The sequence below is a fragment of the Syngnathus floridae genome, chromosome 22, assembly GCF_059516105.1.
Source record: "Syngnathus floridae isolate MCC-2025c chromosome 22, RoL_Sflo_1.0, whole genome shotgun sequence".
Classification (NCBI taxonomy): Eukaryota; Metazoa; Chordata; class Actinopteri; order Syngnathiformes; family Syngnathidae; genus Syngnathus; species Syngnathus floridae.
In genome coordinates, this window is record NC_142434.1 from 4,978,451 (window position 1) to 5,002,048 (window position 23,598).

The 23,598-nt window shown below is 45.5% G+C and overlaps 1 protein-coding gene across 2 annotated transcripts in view; it reads left to right on the forward strand.

Annotated features, from left to right (window-relative positions):
* Positions 1-23,598, forward strand: part of grm8a (glutamate receptor, metabotropic 8a) — an 86,827-nt gene that overhangs the window by 50,605 nt on the left and 12,624 nt on the right. For both annotated transcript variants that reach the window (XM_088366731.1, XM_088366730.1), the window contains exons 4-7: positions 12,468-12,603; positions 12,695-12,849; positions 13,626-13,763; positions 21,045-21,248. In XM_088366731.1, coding sequence (XP_088222857.1) covers positions 12,468-12,603; positions 12,695-12,849; positions 13,626-13,763; positions 21,045-21,248 — 633 coding nt within the window. The remainder of the gene's footprint in view (positions 1-12,467; positions 12,604-12,694; positions 12,850-13,625; positions 13,764-21,044; positions 21,249-23,598) is intronic.

Consider the following 23,598-nt stretch of genomic DNA (forward strand, 5'->3'; position numbering starts at 1 on the left):
GGCGCCGTGCGTTAAATCATTCATACGGCACGAGCTTGGGGATTGCATCTTTTGATGATTACAAAATCAGATTAAGCTCCTAATTGGTTTCAATATATCATCAAGGCTTCAAAAACAACTGTAATTTTTTTTGTTTTTTTTAAAAATAGGCCTTGGGTCGTCGTGCTTCTTTTTTGCTAGGAGTTGTAAGCATTCTTGGTTAAAATAAAAATTTAATCAGAAATTCACCTTACTGCAGACTTTTTAAAGGTTATCATGCGCCCTGACAGTCTAAAAGCAAGCGAGTCGGTTTAATTGGACCCCTCCCTCGCTCGCTCGCTAGCGACATGTTAGCGCTGTGCACACAGACGCCTTTTCATGCTTCATCTTGTCAGACCTCGCCTGTTAATAATCATTTAATTGCCAGCAACCGCCCATCAGCTTCTTAATTGGCTTGCGCGTGTGCGCGTGTGAAGATCCAATGAATGATCCGAGCCCCGCGTCGGAAATTCCACTAAAAAGAATTGCGTTGGTCTGAATGGCGGCTAATCCGTCGACGCTACAGTTTTAACTAGCGTGGCGTGTTTCCGCGCGTGCCTGCCTTTTATCGGAGTGAAATGTTTTGTTCGGGCGTGTGTACTCATTAATAAGCATGTGCGCGTGTTGTTAGTTGGAAGCCCACTGCGACGTGCGTCTGGCCAGCCTGATTCGTTTTCAGCCAATAGCAGCTTATGTTGTCCTTTCATGGCCTTAATTACCAGCCAACAAACGTGTGTGTGTGTGTGTTATTAAATACGCGTACAGTTAATGTTCCCAGCTCTTTTCAGCTTTTGTTCGAGAGACGACGAAAAAAAAAAAAACACGACAAGCTGGCACGGAATTTGAGCGAGCTTTAGCGCATTGTTCCATGCAGATGTTTCGCACATGAGCAGCAGGTGCTCGGTTAATTATTTGATTTCCTTCATCCGTAATAATCCTCGCCCCCTCCCCTCTGTGTTCTCTGCCTCCCGCCATACAATGCCAAGCGGTTAATAATATTGATGTAAATGTCAGAGTGATGCAGCGAGGGGAAGCAAGTTACATCGGAGAGATAAATAACACTTCAACTTAAAATGACAGCGACTGTGGGAAAGGGCCCAAGAACCCGCATTCCTCCGAGCTGAGTCCGTCTTCGGCGTCATTATCGCTTCCTCCCTGGAATTTCTCGAAACCATCAGCGAAAATTGTTCTCGTGGCGACGCAAGGACAAAGCGTGTTTACTCAAACGTACGGAAATGTTTAACAGAGACAGATTTGGAGGGATGACATAAAGAGCGAAGTTGATGGTCTGTGAAGAGAAGGTTGGACGACTTTAGGGGATATTAAGCCAATCTTGGCGGACTAAACTCGAAATACCCAACGAGGGTTTTGATGCCGTCCGTCGGAAAAACAAACTGAGCCTTTAAGTAAAAAGTGAAAAGGTGGCTGACACATGACTGATGGAATTAATTTATCAAAGTATCAAAAGATAAGCTGCAACCTTTACTTGATGTCTGGGCAAGCCGTCTCTGTTATAAAGGTCACATTCCTGTCATGATTTTGTAGAAACTTGCTATGATTTTTATAAATGAGCGCAGGCCTTGGTATTTAAAGCATCACCTCACGGTCGAGATCATCTTTTCTTCGGATGCTAGCTCCAGCTTTGTTAGCCGAGATCTTGTTTACAGTTACGGATTGATTAAGACGTGTTCTTGGGTTGGCGTGGATACTTTTGATTCGGCGACTAGGGACAAAAGTTAATCTCAATCAGACTCACGAGAGCTCGGTCAATGGAGAGCCGGTCAATACCCGGAGCCGCCTCGCAATCACAACATCCAGATTTGTCGATTTTCATCCGACGAAGGGTTCGTTTGGGCTGCACCTGTTGCGCGGCTTTGCATCTCCTCCAGAGCTTTTCAACAAGCTTATGTTGCATTTTGTGCTTCGGTCCCACTTGACTGAATTGCAAAGGTAGATGGAGAGACTGAAAGACAGAAGGGCGCAGGGGTTGCGAAAAGGAGGGCGAGCAAAGCGGGCGAGAGGCTTTTTGATGCTCTGCCAATAACGCTCGGCTGCGGCGCCGCCATTGAAATTGAAATTGCGAGAGAAGAAGCGGCGGATCACACACTCCAGAGGGAGCAAAAATCCCGCCGGTGTCAAAGCCGAGACCTCTCTGCATTTCTGTCATGGCCGAGGGGAGGGATGACACGGGAGGCTCGTGAAGGAAAGAGGCACTTTAATGCAAAGGGTTGCAGAGAAGCGGTTGTTATCGTGGAGTAACCCCGCCCCCTCCCATCACCACTAAAACCCGTTTTTCATAGAAGCCCCCCCTTTGTATTCGTCCCACACGACCAGTTCCCATTCTGTTCCTTTCCTTTTGGGGCCGAGTTAAGCACCTGGCTGTTATTCTATCCTTGACACTTGAAAGGCAAAGAGGAGGGGGAAAAAAAAGACTCGGCGGGCGAAGTGTGGAGAAGATGGGGGGCGTGTCCCTTTCCGAGCAAACGTTTCGGTTAAAGTGCTGTAAATATTGTTTAGCCCATTTGCGTCTCCTTTATGGGCTCTTTGTGCCTGCTCGCTTCAGCAGCTGGTGAGTCAGGCTGTGCAAAGCCGAGCCCCTTTTTTTTTTTTTTTTTTTTTTTTTTTGCGAGGCATTGGGTTCGCAACAATCCTGATACGCACTTTTTGATCCGCTCCCACTCGACGAATTGTATGGCGTCTACTATCAAACGTTTGCAGAATCGATTATTCTATTATTAATCGAATAATCGGATACGATTTTATTTGTTAAAAATATTTTCCCCCGATTAGCAAATCAATTGTTTGTAGAATCGATTATTCAATTATTATATTATTATTATATTGTTATTATTATTAATCGAATAATCGGATGCAATTTTATTTAAAAATATTTTCCCCTGATTACTATTTATTAACCAATTATTTTTGTTTTTAGTATAATTATTTGAACACTCTTTAGCCATTAAAAAAATTGCTCCTAACAATGACACGATTGTTAAAATGACCTAGCTTAAGGCTAACGCTAACATAGGCAGCCATTAACATTTACGTGCCTGCGTTTAAAACAAGCAAGGAGTCCGGGAAGGAAACTAAGTGTCAAAGTAAGATGCTTTGTCATTTCTACTGCTCTCAGGTGGCGAGGAACCACTTTAGCTTGTCGTTTGGTGAATCAGCCAAGACACTAACTTGCTCCCGCTGCCCCGTTCACAGGAAAACACGAAAAAGCTAAGCCAATTACTCCGCAGCTCCATTTTCATTGGCTAACGTCTTTGAGCTTTGACTCCAGACTGCCGTTTCGTCGCCATTAAGCGGCGGCGGGCTTAACTACTAAATAGCGCTTCCAAATCCTGAACTAAACCTTCCCAGACTTTGCGGCTCAGGTTTATTTGCAATCACATAAATGAAATTGCCGCCATTGGGGGAAGAACGCCGCAATGAAAAAGATTGCAAGCCGGGGTCCCTAAATGCATAGTCGAGGCGATGTGTTCATAAATCTCCCTCGCCTGCCCCGGTGGGCGTGTTGCGCCGGGCTAATCAGCTCGCTAGCACGTGCGCCTGTCTTCCCCTTGTTAGCTTTGATAGCTGTTATGGATCTGCCTCATAATCTTTTACTGGAGCCGGCCTCATCGGCGAGTCGGCCCGCCAAGCGATCGGGAGGAACCGATTGCTATTCCCGACGCCCTGGGGAGGTGGGGCGGAGGAAATATGGAGGAGTAGTAGCAGCAGCCGCGGGGAGGCCGGGGCGGCGAGACGCGCCGGCCTCTCGTGTGGGGATTGAGCGGCGCGTCGTAATAAAGGCAATGCGGCGGGGGAGATAAAAAAAAAAAAGCCAAAGAAGGGCGGATTACACGCGAGTGACAGGTGGAGTTAAAGTGTCACAAATATAGATGCAGTGATTGAAAAAAAAAAAATGGAGATGAAGCCTGTAAAACGATTGGAAGGGGCACGCCGAATTTCATCACATCTCCCCCGCAGGCTGCAATGGAGACAAATACAAGGACATTTCTAATCGTATCTCTATCTCATTAAAGCAAATTATCCTCCAAGATAGCAATCCTCTGCCTGGGATTCTTCCACCGCCATTCATAACGCTTAAGAAGCGCAGTTATCTCCCATTGTCCTATCTCCCTTAGTGATGAATCAATAAGTCATTAAAATAAATGAGCAAAGGATGAGTTCTGCCTTTGCCGGAGTTTCTTTTGTCATTGTGCGTTGGATGTCTTGGAGGAGATTTAAAGAGGCTCGAGAAGCAACCCGCGAGTCTTGATTAAGACGTTGACACGTTCAAGTGGGATGTGGGTGGGGAGAGAGACAACTCAGCTGGGTTGAAGATTGTGTTTAAAAGAATCGAGTCGTGGGAAAAAAAAGTAGCTTAGCTGAATGCTAATAAACAATCCAAAATGCAGACAGGCTAATAATGAATATCCGTTGCCAGATATTTGAACACAAATGGTGCATCAATACATGTTGACAGACAATATCACCATTCACATAAGGCATCTATTCTTTATCCTCTGCAACGAGCAACTCATCTGGCTTACTCAATCCATTTCCATTCATTTTAATAATTCCAGATGAAATTTAAGGAGTTTGAATTTGTCAGGATTATTTTTGTGTGAAATCCGATGAAATGCATTTGAAACCACCCAACACACACACACACTAGCACAGACACACAAGAGCCTTGTAAATGTTCATGTCCTCTGCTCCAAGTGCTAGAAAGGAAATAGCCACACAGTACGTGAGGATGTTATGAAGAGGTATATTGTGCGCATGTGTGTGTGTGTATGTGTGTGTCTGGGGGGCGGCTGTTGGGGGATCCAGTGTCATCCAGCTGGCTTTTAATGGCACGCCAAGAGTCGGTCTTTCCCTCCAGCAGCGCTGCCACTTTGTCCCTTCAGTTGTTTTGTGGCGTCTTTTGCTCTCCTCTTCATTGTCACTCGCCCCGCCCCTCCCTCCACGGGCGTCTCTCGCCCCCTCCTGCATTTTGCAAAATCACCGTATTCATCTCCTCGCCGATGCCATCATCCTTACTCCCCCCATTTAAATCCCTACCTGTTTCTATTCCTCCCCCACATTATTTGCTTCCCCCCCCCCACACCTCCCAAAAACCCTGCCCGCCATTTCTCCGCCTCTCTTTCCATCTTTAATCCCCGCGCACTCTTTTACCGCCAGCCTGCAGGGCTCTCCAGTGCACAATGTGAATGTTTAATGAATCCTCGTGTCTTTTACAATATCTGTCAAATCTACCTCACTCTTCCACCTGTCCTCCTCCATTTCACAGCCCCCCCCCCTCCCCTCCTTTCCTCACCCCTGACTTTATTTACTGCCCTACAGCTACCCAGCTGGTTACAAGCAATAAGAGCCGCCAGAGGGACACCTGAAGACAAAAAAAAAAGAGGGGGAAACAGTTTCCCTTTTTTTATGGGGGAATAACTCGGGAGCGAGTGGAAAGTGCAGAAATCTTGCCGCTTGATTGGGTAAATGGTAAATGTATTGAAAATATGTCAACAGAAATATGGGAACAGTCGGGCACCTGCAGCAGCAGCAGTGGCGTCCGTTCTTCTGGGAAGACAGACATTGATCCACTGTGGAAGGACTCAGGCTGCCAATAAGACTCGGAATGACTTTCTGATCAGCTTATTGATTCCGTAGGGTGCAGAATCAGCCCACTGAAATGCTGGACCCTCGCCTAATGAGCTATGGAGGGAGCCAATGTTGCCACTCTGCTGCTCTGGGTGCCGAATATTTTTTGTGTTGGACTATAATTGATTTGTAAAGTCGATTTGGAGATTTACTTTTACATTTATTATACATAGATTAAAGTTGGGCTAGTATCAATACTCGGTATTGGCCTTGTTTCAAGGTATCGGTATTTGCGGCAGCCATTTTACAATCGAACTAGAAATTGTCATTAATTGTATGCAATTTTAAGGAAAAATATTTATTTATTGTTTCAAAATACTACTGATGTTTGATGTTGAAGATTAAAAAAAAAAGTTCAAGTCGAACTTGACAGTTGGCGGGTGAAGCGCACTGGCGTGACGGCGCTAGAGCGCCTCGTTGTCACGGTGAAGCATTTCTATTCTCGTGTCAACACTTGTGGTCTGTTGACAATTCTTGTTTGTGATGTGTTAAAAAAAATTGATATTTATTTTCACTGTTAAATGGACTTTAAAGCCATCAAATGATATGTATGCCGTTGCTATGGAGCTCGCAATGTGTTGCTAGGGAGCTGAAAAGTCAGCTAATTTGCAATATTCAACTGCACCATTTCTTCTTGGGCTGATTTATTTATCTATTTATTTTCCCTTGGATGGATATTCACTTGAACATCAAATTCAAGGTTACAAAAGCAGTTTGATGTTGCCCTCATTTGCAACCTCAAAATCCCACAGAGATGAACCAGACCCTTTTTTTCTTTTTAGGTTTAGACCAGAGAGGACTTTTAATGGTTTCACTTCGGCTATTACCTTTCGAACTTGCTCTGGTGATTTTCTACCGTTATCTGACATCAGGCTGCACTTCCATATAGTATATCTCTTGCGTCAGAATAGTCTGAGCTGATTACTTTAGCGAGAATTTAAGTCGTTAGGAAAGGATCTGGAAACGAGCGCTCGGTCGTAAATTGTCTCGGAAAATTGCTCGGGTTTGTTTTTGCATCTAAATTGGATTCTTACCTCCATATAATGACAAATGCGAAATTGTTCTTTGTCTACTACGCTGATGCTCTGTTACTAAATTCACAAAAGGGCTTCGTAGAGCTCGTGTTGCGTTTCGGTAATAAGGACTCAAAATCATCGATTGTTTCTGCCCTACTGTCATTTTTTTTTTTCTTTTCTGATGGATTCAAACCGATCAGTTGCGGACACGCTGTCAAACATTTCTTCCTTTTCTTGAATGGGCCAGACGGCTTCGCCCGCGGACGTTCTGTCATCATCGTAATTGAAAGGGAAACACTTGATAGCGCCAGCCGTGTCGAGCTGTCATACGCCGGCCTCGCTCTTAATGTAATGTTAATAGAACATTAGCCTCCAGAGGAAACGCCCTCGAGGGTTGCCCCGCTGATGGAAAGTGACTCAAGTCCCTTTCTCGCGTCTTATGTGTCTATATGCTTCATTTTGATAATAAACAGTTGAGGTTTAAGAATAATTAACTCCATCTTGAAAATGTCAGCTAGCTTAATGCTAGCGTGTTAGCGAGAAACACTTTAGCCTTGCAAAGTACCTTCAAACAAATTTTGATATCAGTAGTTGAGGTTTACTATAAGAATGATTAACTTCATCATAAAATTGTCAGCTAGCTTAATGCTAGCATGTTAGCGGGAAACACTTAAGCCTCGCAAACTTTACCCCCCCCCCCGTTACTGCTTGTATTTCTCCCCGCGTAGCTCCCTGTCTGACACTTTTAATCAACACGAAATGGCTGGCTGCCGTTTCATTGGCTGCGAGGGCCTTCCTGAACCTGATAGATGGACAGCGCTCGGAGGGAGGGATGAGCGCGCGAGAAGGTGCCGATACCGAGAGGAAAGACAAGTAACGGAGAGCAGGATTAAAAAAGCCGGGGCAAAATCGATGGCTGCCGACAGACACCCTTTCAAATAATGGCGTTTTGTGGCCACTTGATTGGCCCCGAGCCACACGGGGGGGTCGCCGAGGAGCAGATTAGCGCCATACTTCCTGGATTACCAGGTCAAAGAGCATCCGGGAGAGAGACAAATCACACCTGATGTTCTTTAATGGAGCCGACGGGGAAGAAGAGACTTCACACAACTTTAAAGTGCTTGAGGTGCGCTGCCGCAAGAGTTTGAAGCTACAATTTGGGAAAAACACATCCAGTAAGGACATAAAAAATATTAAACAGATTGTGTCGCACACAATATGAAACGGGTTCTAAAAAAAAAAAATGAAGGGCCTCTTCCGTGCAGTGTGCCCGACGTCGGTCAGCTCCATATCACCATCATGCCACATCCACTTACTGTAGCGGTATCATTTCCCCGTGACATAACCCGACTTGAGTGCTCCTCCAGCTCTGAGTGCGGTCAGGGCAGCAGCGAAACGCAAACGGTTGCGGCGGAGACGGCAACCTTTGTGTGTCATTTGGCGAGTGCCGTCAGTCTGCAGAAACGCCTCGTAGCTCTCGGCTGAAGAAATACGGGGTGACGGCAAGAACCGAAGCCTCGGGCTAACCAAGTCAATACCTGAAGAATACTTCATGCGCAAAGCGTATCGATCGGCTAAATCTATGCGCTACCTTTGCCAAGGCCTTCTTCATATTGACGCTGAAGAAAACTGCTTATTGTATGAGACCTTTGCCACAGGAATGTGTCAACACAGATGTCACCAAAGTCCCTCGCAAAGTGAAAATAAATGACTTGTAAATTTGACACATCGCAGAGACAAGAATCACAACAGCGGTAAATTTGAATGATTAAATTTGGCGCTTTCGAAATCCACTTTTTCAAAGCAGCTAACTCGAGCAGCCTTATCTGTATATTCTGCGATACAGAGCAGTTACCGAAATGGAAATAGGTCATAAGAAGTTCCAAATTTCTCGTATGAGTATTTCAAAACGCCCACTCCCCAATATGTATTATGAAAAAAAAAAGGCTCTATATTAGCATAGCCCATAATAGCCTCCATTTGTATCACATAATATATTCTCATCCATTCAAGCGTACTGTTTGCCCACACAGATGCTATCAACAACAATAAATCCAGTTTGGTCATTGCTATTCACGAGACATAATGTCACACAGATATTCTGTTCATGAGAAAATTCAAATTACCGACTGAATATTGTATGGCGGCTGATTGGCCAGCTGCGAGCGCACCGTGTCGACTTACCGGCGAGGGGTCTTGTGAATATTTAATCCCAATGCGCCGAGTGTCTTATTTGTAAAATGGCGTAATTGTCACGTACGGGCGGCGACATCAACTTGTGCAATTGTCAGGCCGCCGTTGGCTCTTTGTGTGTTTCCCCGGGTTACTGATTTGAGGCAGATAAACGATGATAAACGGTTAACTGTGTTTGCCAGACGTATCAATTTTGACGGAGGCGCAACAGCTGTGTGTGATTGCCGCTCTGCATACTTGTCATAAAAATTGGATTCAGCACAAGATTCGGTCAACTTGATAAGAATGTTAGCTTGAATAAATCCCGACGTGTTAGCCCAAGGGTGTCCAAGCTTTTTTCAATGAGGGCCATATACGGTCTATAGCCTTAAGTGTATTAAAGTTACAAAAATCAATTAAAAGTGGACAAATAAGTTTTATTGTTGAATATAATTATGTTAAAATAAAAAAATGCAATACAGTCAGGCAAAAGTTGAAGTGCGTGCCAAATATTTATAAAATTTATCGCAGACCAATTAAAAATGGATGGCGGGCCTCAATTGGCCCGTAGGCCTTAGTTTGGACACCGCCCGTGTTTGCCAACCAAAGCTACATAGATCTTTCATGTCTCTCGAGTTTCGTCTTTTTTTGAAGAGTTCCACTTGAGTGCTTCCATCCAGCAGATAAGACCAGCTGGGGTTTAGCAGGGGGTCCCTGCCTGCGGGGACCCAAGAAAGCTATTCTGACGCACTGCCGGCCGACTGCTGTTTCCCCCAAAGTGCTTCAACACGTATATAGCTGTACATACTCATCCCGCCACATGGCCTCGGCAGTAATTGGACCTCTGATTACTGCCAGATAGTCGGCGCGAGTGTGAGGAGACGAATTGCCCGGAAAGGAGAGAGAAATCTTCTCGGAGGGGAAGAGAGGCATGCGCGGTGTCGGCGGTGAGAGGACATGTTCTCTCTTTGTGATCTCCCAGCTTAACGTTGACCTTGTGCTTCTTATCTGTGCTCTGACATCCAATCATCCCTTGCTTATCTCCTCCTCCCTCACCTCCCACCTTATAGTTTTCATCTTCTCCTGTTGCCTCTTCTCCCTTCACTCCAAGCCCCCCCCACCCCAACCAATCGCGCCACAATATCGTCTTACGTCGGGTACGGACGAGCCCGACCGAGCCCGTCGTCCGACTAAAGGAAAGCCGGTGGGATTCTGGCTGTTGATTGGATTGCAAGAATGGCATCGGTGTCGTGCGGAAAGGTGCGAGCCGGTCAGACGACTCAGTCTGTCACCATCGCATGACTGAATTTCTCGACTCAATTCGGGTTTCATCTTGTTTGCATGATGGCTCTCGAGAGTCCCTAGGGGAAGAGGCTAAAACCGCTTCCATATCACACTGTGGGCATTAAAAGTCTGTGCCCACCCGTCTCGCCTCAGACCTCAAGAAGTGCTGACTCGTGCGCTAGACTGTTTGACTCCTGTGGTGAAGGCAGTCCGGCCTGCGCACACACATTGAGTATTAGACTCACTCAAAGAACCGCAACAAGCGGAATGTACGCTAGCTGGCTAACACGCGGATTCCCAGTCACATGAGTCTTTGTTGCTTATGCCCACGCAGCAGCGCCCCTAGCAACGGACAAAGCCTCAAGAAGCAGCGCATTTTTGAATTGTAAAGCAGCGGCAGCGAGGAGAGACTTTCATAATAGCCGAGTTTCTATTGACTTGTGGGCGGGTTCATCAAAAGGCGACTAGCTAAACTCCCGAATGCCGCTCATTGTCTCGGCGTCGTGGGCTAAGTCACATACTTTCTACAAAATCTTTTTAATAAAGGCCCATTGATTCCAACGACTGCTTTTACTCACTCCCACAAATGATGGATCATATTCAGCGGCCTCAACGTTTTGCAATTTTACACATTGAGTACCTGACGATTATCATCCATCGGAAGTTGGACAAAGCTCGCACGCCACTCGTGGATTAATTAGCACTCGTTTTAGTTTGTGAATTGTTTTGAGTGAGTGGAATGTGGGCAGATTGATAATTAGCAGCCTTTCAAATTGCAAAACAATGGCGTTCCAAACACAATGGAGTTAATTACAGTCGGAGAGCTTACTTGTTTTAGTCCGGAGGGGTCGATGTATAAATTTGAGCAAACAGCTTGATAGTGACACGTGCCAAAGAATCAGCACGCTAACAGACACAATGCGTCTAAATTACAATTTAGTCACAATACATTCCCTCAGTAATCAGGTTATTAGAGATAAACGAAGAGCTTGTGGTTCTCAGCGGAAGCCGAGCTCAAATTATACAATGCTAAACGTGACCGTTACCGTACGTGCTAACAAAATGGCTGCTACTGGAACCATCCGCCATTTGTAAATTTTGTTATCAAGGCCTGTTTCTTGGAACAATAGCAGCAAAGTTTGAGAAAGCATAAATTTTCAACACTAACTCGGCACGTCCAAACAATTTGTTGTCGCGTTCCTGCAAATGATTGTGATTGGCACGCCTCACCGCAAAGACATTAACATCAACGCAATTTGCTCAGAAAACAAAACAGTTATCATCAACGTAAGCTGTGCGGGGAAATCAGCTCTTTCCGTTTGTGATTTGGTTGGTTGGCTAATACTTTCAAATCGTGTTAGCTCGAGGCAGATTGTTCAGTTCCTGAATTCAAAACTTTTTGGAAGCAGTCGGAAATAAACAGTTTTTGTCTGCACCGTTGAATAACAACTATGATGACATTTTCATTTGAAGGTTGGGTTACTTATTGTCCAAGGCCCCTTTTTTATTTCCCATCCGACATATTCGAAATACAGTCGATTTCTCTCCAATAACTTCACGACAACGATGACGAACGCTCAAGGATGGATGTTGTCGGATTTGGCGCTGGGGTTTTGCTCGCGACTTAATTTGATAAGTCTACTTTGCATGCAGACAGTTACTGATGATACGAGTCAAACAAACTGTGGCTTAATCACTTCTAAACCGCTCCAAGGACAACGCGGTGAGAACGCACCAACGCTCCCGTGTGTGTGTCTGTCTCTGTAACATTTTATTTTTTTGGCTACACAAGCCCATGAATACCAAAGTGCACGTCAAGTAGCCGATTATCCTTGGGGAAGTATTTGGAGGAAGTATTGCTCTCGGTATTCCGTCATTGGCGCCCGCACACAAAATCGTCATTTGGAATGATCCCGGGAGGCTTTCAGTTGGAGGCTAATGAATATTTGCGTGCACGCGAGCCCGCTCGAGTACGAGGCTTGTGATTAAGAGGAGCGGCACGACGACAGACTGTACACACGCGACAACAAATGGTCTCATTCGCTGGCGCAAACAAATAAGACGCGGGGAGACTTCCATATTGTGCTGCCGGTTGAGGATCTGGCAGGCTTAATGTGCCACAAAGACGTAATCCTACACAAACACACACCTTCACACCTTGAGCTCGACTAATGATACAATAAAGGGAAACTAATAAAACAGCTTAAATGGGACGCGTCTGCTAATGTCTTTGTGTCTTATTGTTGTCATCGCGGACAATGGGGAATAACAAAATGGCCGCCGCTGCCGTTAATGTTAGCTGTTGAAGCATTGCAACCTTTTGGTTTCCAGGTGGTGTTTGTATCGCGCAATCCTTGAAGATCCCAAGAGAGCCAAAGCCGGGGGAGTTTGACAAGATCATTAGACGTCTGTTGGAGACCTCCAACGCCAGGGCCATCATTATGTTCGCTAATGAGGACGACATACGGTAAAACGCCGACTTCCAACAAGTGTCCCGCTGTCTCCACACCCACTCAAATCTTGTTAGCAATTTTGTTGACGCACCGTTTTGTCGGCAGGCGCGTTTTGGATGCAGCAAAGCGGAACAACCAAACGGGCCACTTTTTATGGGTGGGCTCCGATAGTTGGGGGTCCAAGATCTCCCCCGTGATTGGGCAGGAAAGAGTGGCGGAGGGAGCCATCACTATTCTTCCCAAGCGTGCATCTGTTGACGGTAAGTGTTGGAAAGAAACAGGCTGAACATTTCTTAAGAGTTGTTAAAAAGTCATCTGCAGCTCCCAGAGATTTTTCTATTAGAGCGCTGACGCTCGGAGGGACACAAAAGCAACAAGGTAGAAAATGAAAACAAGGAAGACAGATGAAGAAATCTGTTTATTGGGCTCTTAGAGGAGAAATCCAATCAAGGTGCCATGGCCCAGAGCACTTTGAGGATTTAAAAGCGCTTTTTCCAGGACCGTGGCCCAAACTCGGGTCACCTCTGGCTCTCTTCCGATCCCTCGGCCAGGTTCTGAGCTAGATAAGTCAAGCAGTGTCTTCAACTTGTCAAAATTCCAAAGCTTTGTAAATGCACAGCTTGGGTATTTTAGTTCCTTACTGATCCCCAGTAAGGCCCGTCGATCCTTCCGGGCCAAGTTCCCGAGAAGCTCCGGAGGTGCGTTACCCTGACAGCCGAGGAGATTAATGAAGGCAGCTCCTGTCAGCGGTTACCACAAGTCAAGCACAGCATGTCTGACGTCAGTTTGGTACACTCCAGGGATCCCCCCTCCCGCGCCCGCTACAGTTGGTTTCACTCACACGCCGATGGCGTCCCAGCGGAGTGAGCTGTCAATGGATTTTTGCTGTTTTTGCAAAAATGTCTGGCGGCACGCAATGGAGTCTGCTCACACCGTGCGGGACGTACTACAGAGCTCATCAAAAATCTTCATTGGCACGGTGAAACCTAAAAAGCCGATAACCTCAATGACTCATCATCTTTGATGCCCTTCACAGCCTTCGACCGCTACTTCCGGAGCCGCTCGCTGTCCAATAACAGGAGGAACGTTTGGTTTGCCGAGTTTTGGGAGGAGAACTTCAACTGTAAGCTGGGCATGCACGGCAAACGACTGGGCATCCTGAAGAAGTGCACAGGTGAGAAAACAGAAATGTCAAATAACACGACACGTGTTATTCATCATATTGGCCGACCAGTTAGCCATTCAAAATGTTCAGCTGTCGGCAGTTTCTGCTTTTGAAATATGCTTACGGTCACTTGGTTGTGTTGGCTCGCACCTGCGTTCGTCCATATTTTCTGCTGTCGTGTCAAAACGCTCGCAGCTTGTTATTTAAGACAAAGCCAAGCAGCGGAACTGAGATGTTAACCCATGTGATGTGTGTTTACAAGCCGTAGGTGTGTGTGTGTTTGTCCACGTGTGTCATTATATGAGTATAGCTTCAAGTGACTTAAAGCCGAGTCAGCAGTGCCATTCAATATGTCTTTATGGTTCAGTGTAATATGAAGCGTAAATCCTTTTCAGTAGTTGTCTCGGTGTGTGTTTGTGTGCGTCACAGCGGGTATCCCCCTGCCTGACGGCCGCCATTAGTTCCCATAATTAGGTTTGCCAGGGCTGCGACTCCCATTGACCATCTATTACTCGCCGTGGCATTTGTGCAAGCGGGCGTGCGCGTGTCGAGGGCCCCGATGTCGGACAGCGGATTCCATTAATTCCGAGTGGCGCAGTTTGCGACCTCCGAATCATCGACGCACGAACGCCGCTCGGCGAGCGCCTTCTGGTCAAGGTCAACGCGGCGACACACCTGATGGCGAGCATATGGAAATGAGCGTGATTATTACGGCCTGCGGGAGGAAGCAAATAGAAAATCAAGAGTGTCATTTTGGGGGAAGTGAAGAGGTGCTGTTAATTTCAGTCAAAATGAAATGTGTGAAAACCCCCCAAAAAAGTAAGATTACATTGAACACCTTGACCTACAAGTAATTTATCAGCAGTCCCAGATAAAGGTGACTGCATAGCATAAAAAGAATTGCACGTTGAATGATATAACTGGTGTAAGTCAGCTAGCTTAATGCTAATAACAATGCAAAATACCATAGGCTGGCTAACAGCACTAGCATTGAACCTAAATGAGTGTTGCTGAGCAGGCTGTGAGAGTTATTTTTTGTCACGATACATTTGAATACGCCAAAACTCTGGCAGACAGAGGGCGCTATTAGTGTTGATTCCCAACCCACAACAGTGTCAGTCCGGTGTTAGCTCGCTTGTTAGCGCGTTTACCGTGAGTGAGTGCTTTTAAAAGGCAATTTGTTGAGCTGCTAGCTGTGGCACTTACAATGTTGCGTGTCTCCGTAATGTATAGAGGAAAATGTGTTTAAGTGTTGCCTGCTGGGTCAGTGGAACCAATAACTCCTCACTTAGGTCATCTAGCAGCACTTAATGGAGGTGAGAAGGAGGGGGGGGGGTTGAGAATTATACAACATCAAACCTGCTTTTTTTGATTGGATTGGTCCTATGATATCAACCCAATTCTTCCAACTTTTTGATGCGTCCAACTTCTTTTTTTTGTTAAGAAGCGCTGTGCTTTTGAAGATACAAAGCCCCCCGTTGCTACCAGTGCCTCTGCGGTGTGCGTGCGGCACACTCTGAAGAAGCTGCAAATCAAGCGTATGCTAACAAGGTGGATTGGGGGGTGGGGGAGAGCCGTTGCAGGCTTATCGGGCTGTGAAAGCCTGAAAGTGAAGCACGGAGACAGATGGTCGTCTCGATACACAACGGTGGCCACGCACGCAAAGACGTTGCATTTGTCGTCACCCCCCACTAGCTCAAGCGCCGTTTAGACACCGCCAAATTATCTTTTGTCTCGGTCCCGTCGAGGACGTGCACGGAATGCTCGCCTTCACGCGTGACTAATGGACGCCCCGCCCGGATGGGGCACGGGTGTGCGCACACCGTTTGCTTTATGCTTTGTAGTCCGACGCATCCCCGTTGAAACATCCATCGATCACAACGGTCGTAAACACGCGGACGCGCCGCGATGTCTTAGGAGTGCTTTCGGGAGACAAGGAAAGGATGTACACTGGGTTTATAGATTTATAGATGTAAAAAGTCTACACACCCTTGTTCAAATGGCAGAATTTTGTGATTTTTTTGAAAAATAATTACCGTATTTGCCGGTGTATTAGTCGATCTTTTTCGATCCAATATTGACCGAAAAAAATCGACCTCGACTTATACACAGAGTCATAAAATTTAACTTCGTATTCATCGCTTCAAATGTGATAGTAACCAAGGCCGTTTCTCATGCATCTCATTGTGCGTGGGTGTGCGTCCGTCAGGCTCATCAAACAGCGAGAAACCGAATCATTATAAAGCGTTCGTCGCATTAACACACATCCTCAGCAACAATTTCAAATATTCTCACCTCAATAACGGACATCGAAAGCCAGGCAGCGACGATGACTGCTAGGGGGAAGTACTGGGTGTTGAGCGAATGTGCGAGTCATCGCGCGTCAAGCAACGACAATAACTACCGGTACGTAAACATTCAATCGCCATGTCTAAATGAATGACGTTGGCACTTAGAAAATATTCGCCAAACTTGGCCAGACTTCCAGGGGAAGAGGCCGAATTTTCACTTGTGGTGGCCGACATGGGGAACCAGCCGAGGCGGACACTTTACGGCGGTTGAGTCGTTGGCACTTAGAAAATATTCACCAAACTTGGCCGGACTTCCAGGGGAAGAGGCCGAATTTCACTTGTGGTGGCCGACACGGGGAACCGGCCGAGGCGGGCACTTTATGGCGCAAGAGCCGTTGGCACTTAGAAAATATTCGCCAAACGCTCTCGATGGGACAGAAGACGACCTTATCTGGGAAGAGGAGGAGGAAACTGAGGATAGAGAAGACCAAGAAGATGCCCTTTATGACGACAAACTAAACGAAAACGAATGGAACGAGCTTTTCGGAAATAGCGACGATGAAGACGAATTTTGAACTCTATGTACCGGCAATCACTTTATAATTATAATTTGTTGTTTTTTAACTAAAAATAAACCAGTTTCTAAGAGTGTTCATTGTTGTTAGTCTCTCTCGGCGCGTAATATCACAGGGTTGTGAAGTAAATAATATTTAAAATGGCGTATAGATCGCTCGCTACAAACTCGCGAATTTGAACACATTTCGTCGATAAATTTCGCATATTTCTGATTGAATTTTGAAGTTTAATATAATGCAACAATTGAGCTCGACTTATACAAAGGATATATCATAAAATCGTAAATTTCCGTCGAATTTTAGGGGGTCGACTTATACACCGAGTCGACTTATACACCGGCAAATACGGTAGGTTGCACAAGTGCGCACACCCTCATGTAACTGGGGGATGTAACGGAGTTCTTTCATGCTGAGTCAGCACACTTGTGCCACCATTCAAAGCATGTCTGATTAAACTTCAGATGTTCTGGGAGGCTATTTTTGTCGTCACTATGAGTCTATAGAGAGCGTCCCCCGTAGAGGGATCTCACTGGGGAGTACTCTGTGTGCCCAGGAGAAGAGCACAAAATAATTTCCAAGGGATTCAACATACCTTTGGAGCACAAGTGGAGGGAAAAAAAAAGGGCCTGGCTGAACCTCGCTTCAAAATTGATGAAAAGGAAGGAGGCCGAGGGCAATATCGAAGGCGCTGCAGGAATTGCTGGCTGTTAAGTACACGTGACAACAATCTCCCCATGTCGGAAAAAAAAAAGACAAAACCTGAGCAGGGGTGTGTAGACTTTTTATACCCACTGTCGAGAGTGTTGCATCGCTTTTATTGTGGCGCTTCTTCAGTCCCGCAGTCGAGACACAACGAATGGCTTTAATCCCACTAAAACGCTCAACGTTGACTCGAAGTGAACTTTCTGCTTAAGTGATCATTAGAATGTATTTATTGTAATTTTCCCTTCTCCTCCTCGTGTCCCTAGGCTACGCTTCTGTCACTGCGCCACTGTGTTTCTTTCCCTAAAAAGCCCCTTGACACACTAGCACGCACTCCGTAGTGCGGCAAGCTGCTATTCAGCTAATGCGATTTCTCTTGAATATGTTTTCACTCTTGTTTTGTTTATTTGCCTCGTCCTCCTCGTCTGCCTCCACCTGTCTCGTTGCGATATTCGCTACCGAGTTGGTGTTGCGCCACTCCCTATTTTTTAATTTATTTATTTGCTCTCATGTTTGGCATCAAACAGGCGATCCCTCAGCGTGACGTTCCTGTTAGCTAGTCGCGTCGCAGCTAGCGAGATCTAACGGGGAATCAAGTGAAACGGAAGGCACGCTGAGAAAAGCAACACAGTCGAGCTCGGCACGGTGATGCAGCATAATAGGAATAATGACTCATGAATATTTTATTGAAGCTCTTTGTATCCGCCGTAATATATACGCACAATAACAAAGTCATGTAATATATATTAAATGCTTATGTCAGCAGCGTGGCATTCGTCAGAGAAAGTGGTGCAGTGGATTGTCTTTTAGCGGACACTTCCTGTTTATTTTGACAATTTTGTGTTTATTCTTGGAGGAATTAAAACCTTACTCGTTTTTTAGGACTACATTTCTACTTTAATTTTCTTCATCATAATAATGACTGAAAAAAATGGTCAAAGTTTCTGTCTCGGATTGTGCGCGGCGGGCACACTTTCTCTGCGGAAAAGTTAATCAATGTAAATGTATTCATGACCATTCCAAATGATCGTGTGCTTTATTCGGAAGATTGCTCACTTTAGCTCCCCTCTGTATTTATTCCTAATGGATCCGATAAACAAAACACTGGCATATATATTTTCTGTTGAGGGAGGGGGGGGGAGGCTTCCTTAATGGGCCAAAATGGAGAAGGTGCGGATTGAATTTGCGCTGCTAATTGATGTTTAATTAAGGAGCTGGTTGAAATCATTAGTCAGGCCGTCAAGCGCGAAGCCATCAATCATGCGCGGCAAACGTAAATACCGCTTTGCACGCTGGGCCGTGAAGGCATCCATCAAGGCGCCGGCGCGACTCAGGGTTTTTGAGCGAGCTTACCTAACCAAACCTCATTTAACAACGGCACAACAGTATTAAAAAAAAATTAAATTGATTTTTCAAGGTAGTGTTTAGAATATCAACGCTTTGGCTTGTTTCAGTGGAACATTTTGGCTAGTCATTCTTTGCAGAGGATAAAGAATACATGCTTGTAATATATTGTCGACATGTGTTGCTTCACCGTTTGTGTTCAAATATGTTAAATGCTCTCCGCTAACCCGTCTAATGATATTTTTCATTCTTTGTTAGTATGAAGCTACCCAACACTTTCCAGAATCAAACGAGGTGTGTAGCCATATAATCTACTGGATAAAGAGCATGTCTTAAAATAAGACAAATATGTAGTCACAAAAAAAAAAAGAGAAATGGATGAGATTATTTCTTTGTCCCTTCATGCTGACTCCAGTTCCCCGGTGCTTATTGTGCATCTTCATTGAGAGTGAAAAGAAACTTGTGGCATAATTGAACAGACAAAGAAGATAAATATTATGTAAGCTGCCATCATCTTTTATCACAGCCCTGCCGTTCCCGACAAAAATGTGCTAATAGTCCGTATAATGTGTGATTCGACAAATCGGCAAAATCCAGCCTTGGCCTGGCTCTCTATCTCGAGAAGCACCTTGAAATGGATATTGTTTGAATATGACACGAGATTTCATCTGCGGAGGTCACAATGCGATGAAGTCGATAGTAGCTGGACTCTCATAAATATCAACTTGGATTTGATTTTAATCTGACACTCAAGGTCAGAAATAGCACGAGGCACTTTGTACAGTTACGAAGTTCATTTTTGGACGGATGTGTAGTTTAATTTTACTGTCCACCGCGGGGCGAGCGCTGCGCTAAAGCACGCACACCTGATGCAATCCATAGAAACGGCGGCGGCGCTCATAAGGACGACCATTTAGCCGTCTCGAGGCACGGTTGCGTTTTCTTGCAAAATGCTGATAAATGACGCACTCTGTCCTCGCGGCACAGAAATGCTCGTTATTGGGTGACATTGCGGCGCTCGGAGCGCGACGTCGGCAACGCGCACGCCACGCCGGAACTGTTGTGCTAATGAATGGCTACAATTTGTTACTTTAGCAGTTCAGGGGCGAAAGGTCAGGAAAGATAATTTTGACAATATTTCATGGGAGCAAAACCGCATCTGAATATCTGTCTCTGGAGGTCGGATTAATTAGACTTGTCAAGGCAATTTTATTTGTATGGAGCCAATTCACTACAGAAAATATCCCAAGGCCCTTTACACATAGAACGGGTCAAGGGTCACACTTCTCAAACTTTTTTCATTTTACACCTGCATTTAAAGCAACATTGCCTTTAAGTTTGCTAGCTTCATGCTAACACATAATGGGAAACTCCATAGGCGAGCTAACGAATAACATCAGAGTGTAGCAATGGATTTTTTAGCATCAAATGTAGAAATACTCACTGGCATCTATTCTTTATCCTCGTCGAAGAATGACTAATGAATAGCTAAAAAGCTCTTGGCCATGCTAACCTTGCAACTGCTACTTTAGAAGACGTCTATTTTCTATAATATTCTCTAAATTGCTGCTGACCATTTTCAGTATTCTGTGATGATTTTGGAAAAGCAAACATTATTCTAGCAGGTGGGCGAGCAAGCGTTGCTCAGGAGATGGAGAGCCGGGCTATCCCGATAATGCCGGCCTCGTGTTTTGAGCAGCTAAGTCACCGTATGAATACCTTGTTTGGCGTTATTTATAACCCGTTAGGGTAATTAGCTTTGCGATTTGCGCCACGTCACCCGACAGCCGGCTCGAGGGCCTTTTGTTGATTTGTCGATCGGTGTTCTGGAATGTTTTCTTTTCAGACCCAATTACAGTTCCGCCGTCTGTTTCCCGGGACGCAAAAAAGGGCCACGGCTGTGAGGCGAGCAGTTGGGTGTGAAAAGTTAAAATGGGCCGCATTGGCCGAGGATGACACTTAAAGGCCAACTGTAGTGAATGTATGTTTTTAATTGCTTCTTGTTGTGCTTAATTATTCACCGCAGTCCTAAAATAGTGATGCAATTTAAGACGCATTCCTCCATACGGCTGAAGCAACCATGTAAATGTTTTAGCGCCTTATATGGTGTACATTATGCACCGCGGTCAGATAACAACGTGACACAAATGGTCGGGTTCAAAACGCGGCCACACATTTATCGTGTCGTGAACTTGTCGTCATACACGAAAACGCCATTATGAGGGCATCTCCACGTGCAACCGGGGCGCGAATGGACTACAGGGAGTGCTTTTTCCATCCAAGGACTTGCCATATTCATAATTCAACACAGATTATTTGCCCTTTGTTTTGTAGTACGTTCCGCCATGTTTATGCGGAATGCAAAATGTTTCCGACAGGTTTGGAGAAAGTGGGCCGCGACTCCAGCTACGAGCAAGAGGGCAAGGTGCAGTTTGTGATGGACGCCGTGTACGCCATGGCCCACGCGCTACACCACATGCACCGCAAGCTATGCTACGGCTACCCGGGTTTGTGCCCGCGCATGGCTAGCAGCATCGACGGGAAGGAGCTGCTTGGCCATATCCGCGCCGTCAACTTCAACGGTGAGTTGGGATACATAAATATAATGTCATTGACACGAAATAGCGTTCCGTCAGCCGTGCAGAAAGTCATCACAGCACCCAAATTGAGTTCAAAGCGATGCTAATGTTTTGGTTGTGCCGGTTCCATGACGGCCATCATTTTTTAAGCGAAACAATTAAAGGCTGAATTCTAATCCAACATTTATATCGGCCGATGTGGCACGTGAATCTATTATGAAATAATTAGAATCCATTCATCGCGGTACAATATTATAAAACATTTCTCCGGCCCTCTTCCTCGCCGCCTGGTTGATTGAAATAAATGAAGGCGCCGTAATGCAATTAGAAATATAACAGGATTGCCGGCAGTTCATTTGTTTGACTGCAGCCTCTTCATAATTGCGCCAAGAGTGTCATTTCAGACGGCCGACACAATCTCGTGTATTATAGTTAGCAGAATGCGGGGATATAATTAATAGAAATCTATAATTATACGTCCAAGGTCTGGGCATGTAATGAGGAGTAAATGAGTTGTCACAAGTGCACTCGTCCCAAGTTGTCACTTGAAAAGTTTTTTTTTTTTAAATAAACAGCAGATTTGGCCCCAACGCAGGTGCTGAATTAAATCTTTCATCCCCCCTTTGTGATTTGCCCCTCCCCCTCCAGACAATTTTAATTGGACTCCCTCATTTCCTCCTAAATAATATCAGACGCCTTATAGTATTATTTTTAGCAATGTTTTCTTCGGCTTGCTATTCCCACCCCGATGTCGTTGCCAACTTTTCATTTCCGGGGGTCCCCGAAGCATTGTGCGATGTAGATGGCCTCCGTTTAGTTAACAAGACACGCAGGGAGGAATTCATATGATGAGAACCCTCCAAAAAAAAAAAGCGTTTCCTGGAAACAAAAGAGTGGATTTGGATTCTGCCGCTGTCTGCCGACAGGGACTTGATGGGCGTTTTTCAGTTATTGGCGGCTTAGCGAGCGCCAGATCCTCCCTTAACCCCTTTGAGTGACTTCGGTTAGCACAGCACACCGCGCCCGCCCGCCCGCCCGTTCCCGGCAGCGTGTTGAGGCGGTAGAATGAAAATCAATGGTGTATCGCAGCCGCCGTCTGGTGAGTGAGCCGCGGTGTCACGCTGCTCCAATCACAGAGGCCGCCATGTTTTGATGGCGCCGTAAGATGTATAATTCACACTAATGTCGTCAAAGTGTAAATAAGTCATTGCGCACTTCCCGACGCCGTTTCCTGCGGCTTAGAAGTGAAAGGATGCCTGTCGAGATGAATTTTCACTTGATAGATATCTGTCAACAGCGAAACGTCATTGGAGCATTTATTTCGTACGACAATTAATCGAATTCCAGTGTCATTTTCAAATCGCTCCTTTTTTTAAATTAGTTCGTTTTGGAATTTTAGATATATTTTATGTATTTGTTGGTGTGGCGTCTAAATAAGTTAACAGGGAAAAAAATGCTGAGTCAGCTTTGAAAAATAATCGTGTTTTAAATCGCAATAATAATAAAAAAAATCTATTCCCTGATGTGGCGGCTTCAGTTAACCGCAGTGCACAAAGACCTTGGTTACTCTCCTGCCTGTCATAACACGGCACACGTGCCCCCTCCCCTCCTTGTTACCATGACGACGGCTCGTCCGTGCCATCGTCTGATGCCGACGTTGCCAGTGTTAGTTAGCCTCCGTAAAAGTGTGACAACAAAGAGAATACAGGAGTGAAGCCAAATGAAACAGAAGCGCATAATGTGATTCTCCTTGAAAAGGCCGGCATGATAATTCAATCGGCTGGCGGGACACTGAAAATCAACTTCTGCGCGGATATGAAAGAATTCCACGCAGGCCAAATCGTGCTTTGGAGACGAAACTTGCCTCCTCGTAATGACCTGAGGGAGGTCGTGCGGTAGTCCGTAATAGCGGAATTTACTTGCTTGAACCGGACGGGAACTTAATGATCTCGAAGAGGAAGAACAAGCTAAAGTGATCGTAGTGACCTGACCTCGCGAAGAAATAAAGCCAATGGACGTAATGAGGTGACGGACAGCTTGTTCGACAAATGGCGTCCGTAACAACTTGATGGGGAAAGATCACGGAAAATGTTCGACCCGTTTAGCGCCATTGGCAACGAGACGACTTGGTGTGACATATGACTTGAGGACTTAATGAGCACTTTGCCGGGGCACCTTGACTTTTAAGAAGCAAAGTTTAAGACATAATAAGAGAGAGACGTATGAAATTTCATCAAGTATCGTAGTTGATATCGACAGCCTCCACGAGTACCCGATACCGTCAAATAAATCTTATTCTGTACCTGATATTGAAATTGCGGCAAAAAATTAAATAAATAAACAGACAAATAAA